The sequence below is a fragment of the Cynara cardunculus genome (assembly GCF_001531365.2).
Source record: "Cynara cardunculus var. scolymus isolate 2C chromosome LG 17, CcrdV1, whole genome shotgun sequence".
Classification (NCBI taxonomy): Eukaryota; Viridiplantae; Streptophyta; class Magnoliopsida; order Asterales; family Asteraceae; genus Cynara; species Cynara cardunculus.
Window position 1 is genome coordinate 16,770,368 of NC_037544.1, and position 5,751 is coordinate 16,776,118.

General features: G+C 37.4%; 1 protein-coding gene across 1 annotated transcript; it reads right to left on the bottom strand.

Moving 5' to 3' along the window:
- Positions 1–4,363: 4,363 nt before the first annotated feature.
- LOC112499877 lies at positions 4,364–4,834 on the bottom strand. Its single transcript, XM_025103149.1, has one exon. It carries the CDS (start codon positions 4,832–4,834, stop codon positions 4,364–4,366), a length of 471 nt encoding a protein of 156 aa, XP_024958917.1.
- Between the last annotated feature and the right edge of the window lie 917 nt (positions 4,835–5,751).

A 5,751-nucleotide genomic window follows, 5' to 3' on the forward strand; every position in this document is an offset into this window, starting at 1 on the left:
ACATAATCCATGCAAGTATCATTATAATTATGCATGTTATCACATAATTCATATAATAAACACATAAGGTTACCTTGACCCATGTTTGTAGAATCATGGTTATAACATTAATGATTCTCACATAATTGATTTGGGGATGGTTGATTTGACTTCCTAGCACTACACTCCCCACCCATCTTGATTGCATTTGATAGGTTTAATAATCCATTCTATGCACCGCCCCCTTTTCCTATTTATATACATACATCACACATGATCATTGGGGAACAGAATGCTATTATGCCCATGCCACCAACAACCAGCTCCTACACAACACCACTTGTGAGCACTACCCATGATGCCATCCCCGAATTTTAGCCCACTTCAGCCCCTTTTCCTGATATGTCCGGACACAAATCCATTGAGGATAGCAATCGCACTCTAGTGACTCTAACATAGTTCCTATTGAGAGATTCTACAAAAGGAGAAGGGCCGAGTCTGAAGACTCTAATTGGGCACCCGATAAGGATATACCACTGTCCCAACTTAGGAGGTCCACAAGGCAGCATGTAGCATCCAGGCCAGCCAGAAAAAGTGCCCAAACTAGAAGATCAGACAGCCTTAGTGAGAGTGGCCGGAAACCAAGGAATTTCCATAAATTAAAGACCTTTTTGGGGTTAGGAGAGAGAGGGTTTGATAGGAGTTTACTTGAGACATAACCATTCATCAATGACATTATCACCCAAAGGGGTTGGGAGGCTTTCACAGCATTGAGAGAGCCTTACTTCCTCAAGTGGGTACAAGAGTTCTATGCCTCAGTCTCATCTACTCGCACTACCTCGGTTCATATCTGAGGTAAAAAGATCTCTTACTCTTCACACTATCAACTCTTTCTATGATTTGATTGCACCTCCAGTTTGTGAGTATCGCAGGTTGTTACATGATCATACCGAGGAAGATTTGCAGCTCATACTTAGTATCATGGCAGAAGAAGTAGCAAGTTGGAAGTCACCCCGAAAACGCATCCCATGTAAATTCCAAACCAATCTTTTGAAAAAGAATGCGGCTGTTTGGAACCATTTTTTGAGATACTCTTTTCACCCAACCACACACGATTCAAGCATCTCACTAGACCGCATGATCTTACTGTATTGTATTCTTGCAGGCAAGGCAATTGATGTAGGGGCAGTCATTTCTGATGCCATTCATGGATGCACACACAAACCACCGACCGACTTTACTTCCCGGTGTTGATACATGGTTTTATGAAGAAGGTGAAAGTACATGTACCACCCGACGAGGCATTAACAACAAATGTACTACCCATTAAGTGCAAAACGGTCGGTAAAATTCCCAAGACATCTAGAACTGATTTCAGACAGCCCCCTATTGTACCAGACAGCAGCCACATGGATAAGGAATTGATGCTTTAAGGAAAAATATTGAAGGAACAAGTCACCACTTTGGAGACCACTTTAAAGAAGGCCACTCGGGCACACCAAATAGCAGTGGAGCAAGCATTGAAAGCACACAAGGACAAGCTTTTTGCAAGGATGGAGGAAAGAGATGCGCATCTAATGGCCGATTTGAAGATCATGATTATTGGGATGTCGCGAAGCACCAAAGACCCATCCATGGCACCTACTCCACCCGAGTAGACAGGTTTATCTATCATCCCTTTAGCTCCATTTCTTTTTCTTTTTCATGAGTCTGGGAATTGTCCGTGTCAGTTTTATTTGTCTTAGATTTTTTTTATGGATGGAAATGTATGGCCTAATCTACACTACAACCAACTTATATTTATAGCTTGAGTAATTTAAATGTGACGTGAGTTTGAGTTCTGAATAAAAAAAACCAGACAAAGGAAAAGTGAGGCTAGCCTATGGCATATAGATATGATCAGTACAAAACAACTTCCACTTTGACTTATGAAAAGCTATTTATAACAAGAAAGTTGTAGTCATAAGTGCCTGTGTCCATTTTTTTAATCTAATTTGAGTCTTTTATTTGTCTTTTTATGTTGTTTGGGGACAAAAAACAATTCTAGCTTGGGGTGTGATAAGCATCAACTTATTTGATGCTTTTACATTTTTTTCTTACTTTATTTATCCATTTTAGTTTCCTAAAATTCCACAAATTGAGTCTTTTTATTTTATTTTTTTTATTTTTTTATATTAGAGCTAAATTGTTGTGATATACATGTTTACTTCTTGGGTATGTGCATATTTTTGGGAAAAAATCATGTTAATAGGTGTTCTGGCTGAAGCATGCTACAACATGTGTTGCCGGACGATTCCAGGGGCGTTTTTTATAATAGTACAGATGATATTTTGATGTCTAATACTTTTTTTTGACAGCCCATCTTCTGCAGTTTTAAAGATCTCATGGTACATGGTGAACATTTTTTCTTTGACTATCTTTTGGATGAACAATGCTTTACCTTTTGGACAATGTAAATAGTTAGATATTAGCTTTATTTTTGGGTCATTGTCCTCCTTTCTCCTACTATATAAAGGAGGGATGCTTGGCATTTTAAAGTAAGTAGTTTTGCAATCAATTTTAGATGCAATTTGAAAGTTCACTTGGGTATGAAAGTATAGTTTGAAAGTATCTTTAAATTCTCTTTACATTCAAGTCTTCTTTATAATTCTTTTTAACATTTATTTCTTCTACTTCTTTTTCTTTTCTTGTGTTTTACTTATTATGCTTTATTATTTATGCAATTAATTTTATTATTTCACGTATGGTAGGCTAAAAATATAGCTTGGAAGTTGGGCGATGTTAAGGGAAATACCGATTCCCTTTGTAGAAAAATAAATAATAAATCTTTTCAACTACATCATTCAAGTTTATATTGTAAAAAATCATCCATGGACAAGTTGATCACTTGTTTAAAGTTGTTAAAGTGTGTTGGATTTAGAGATAAACAACAAGCATACGTCAACTTAAACAATATGGAAGTAGGCTCGAGAGAGCTACTTAGAATCGAGGAGACTCGTTTTCACTCCATTTAGCTTATATAAGGAATTGTTTGAGCCAAAGTCGAGACTTCACCCTTGCATAGAGATATGAAGGCTTAACCTATGACTGTGCGACATTCTGCATCTCGAGAGAGTACCTTAAAGAGGCTATTAGTTGTAAAGATAAGTTGTTTATAAAGCATGCTATAGAACCATATTGTAGCATGTTGTCTACTAAAAAAATTGGTTTTATATCTTAACAAATCCCTACACCTTAAGCTCACTTTTATTTATTGTTCACAACAGTAGTTTGAACCAACGCACCACAAATATTTCTTCAAACTCACCATCTGAAATCATATCTTTATTTAGACTTTTAAATAAACTTTTATTTCTTTTCTCCGTAGACGATATTCGGTATTTTTACCACTTTATTACTTGTAAAAGACGATAGTGGATTGATAAGTGTATACTTGCTCTAATCTCCATTTACTAACAATCAGAGAGATTGATTAATATAATTCTCGTAACAGTGGTGATGGAGGAAATTGCACACTAATTACTGCAGGAGTACTTACGGGGTAAAAGATCGGATTTCCTATATGAGGAGTGGTCCAGGGAGATACATGGGATTTAAAGGAGGCCTTGCTGTCGATCTCAAATTAAAGATCTTCTATTGAGCCTTGCGATTTTGTTCGTCCAACAGATCGATACGCCGACGAGCAGCTTCCAACTCCACTCTTATTTTAGCCAAGAATTATGATTTGCTCTGTTATTGGCCATGTTCTTGAAAGTCACAAAACTTGACGAAAATCGTTAGAATGATGGACATTTCTCGAAGAATATATCTAGTTGGGGCCATGGATGGCGCTAAACTATTTATGCCAAAAATTACTTTGTAAAAATAACAACTAAAAATAGTATTCTTCGATTAACACATGTCAATCATAGAAAATTAAATAAAACACAGGAATATGGTAGCTTCGGGAATGCTTCAAGTCAACTTCGCTTGTATAATCTGGGGTGAGCTTCTTTTATATAGGAGTTGTCTTCATAAATATGTCATTATGAGCCTTGATATTAACAATGGTCTCTATCTTTAATGGTCTTGAATGCTTGCCTTCGGTTATGTCTGTTATCATTAAATACAAGAAGACCTGCATTAAACATTATAGAACATTGTTTTTCGAGAGTTAGCGACGATGACAATAAGAAACATTTGACCGTCGTTGGTTACTGGAGACCAACAATATGAGTACTTTTAGTAGTTTAAGAATGTTGTACGATTGTCATCAATAATGGTGACAAGTAGTCTAAAGGTATTTGGTTGCAAGTTTCTTACGTGAGTAATGACTTTGACATTTTTTACCCAAACAGAACCCACAACCTCTGTGGTCACAGGATGGGTAATGATCTTCATATCATCAGCATTCTTGCTGAGAAGCAACCCTTGGCTGTGATTTGGCAATGTTAGTAGAGGGAATACCGGTGGTGAACAGGGCAGAGTGAGTATCGGGAGAGATCGAGGCCTGCTTGGCTTTACGAGTCCCTTCAAGGGTTAGCATGCTCTTGGCACGATAGAACAAAGCAAGTGCGTCAAATTGTTGAATGATGGTTGCAACCCTGTCATAGGCTTTGGAGAAACCAAAGATGAGTTGAAGTACTAGTCTTTGGTTGGTGACTCGAGCTCCAACATTGGCAAGTTGATCTGAAAGCATTTTTAGGTGTTGACAGTATGCATAGATGGTAAGGAAGTCAGTTTGATGGGTATGGGAGAACTGATGTTTGAGGTGAACAACCCTCTTGTCTTGAAAAGTTTCTTTCAAGTGATCCCAGGTCATCTGTGCAGTTGCACCGAGTTCAAGAATTGTGTGTAGAAGATAACTCGATATCATTCCCTAGATCCATTGGAGAATGATGGCATCTAACTGAAGCCATAAGCTTTCACCAACAGAAGCATGACGAGGAGGAACTATTGGATCGATATGCTAAAACAACCAAAGTTTTTTGATAAACTGAGAATTCACACTGTGGAAAGTGTGTACAATTTACATATTTATAAACACCGAAAAGGTGCCATCGAACCATCACGCCCTTTCGTGAACAGTCGCACCTCTTCGTGGATAACTACCAATAACTACCTAATAACTACCTATATATATATACATACATACATACATACTATCTAATCGAGATTAATCTAACATTCACCCCCTTAATCTCGATTGTGTTGAATAAGATTTTTAACTCCAAGTAGTTGTCTCATAGTGGTGAACCTTATTCTTGGTAGTGCCTTTGTCAGAATGTCAGCTCGTAGTAGTTCTCCAGTGATGTGTTCAACTGTCAAATCTTCTTTCTCCATGCATTCTCGTATGAAGTGATACTTAGTATCAATGTGTTTTCTTTGTCCACTAAATACTGGATTCTTCATTAGTGATATTGCTGACTTGTTATCCACATAGATAGTAACCTTTTCTTCCTTAGTATCAGTGATTTTGTTGAGTACTCTCTTTAACCAGAGAGCTTGTGTTGCTGCTGCTGTTGCCACAATAAACTCTGATTCACATGAGGATAAAGCTATTGTTTCTTGTTTCTGAGTACTCCAACTGATAGGTGAATTTCCAAAGTAGAAAATTATACCAGTTGTTCCTTTACCTTCTTGTGTGTTAACACTGTAACTGTTGTCGCTGTATCCTTGTATCTTGTTTCCTTCTTCATGCCCATAAGTTATACCATAGTCCTTAGTTCCTTTGATATAACACATCACTTGTTTGATTGCTTTCATATGCTGCTCCTGTGGGTCTTGCATAAA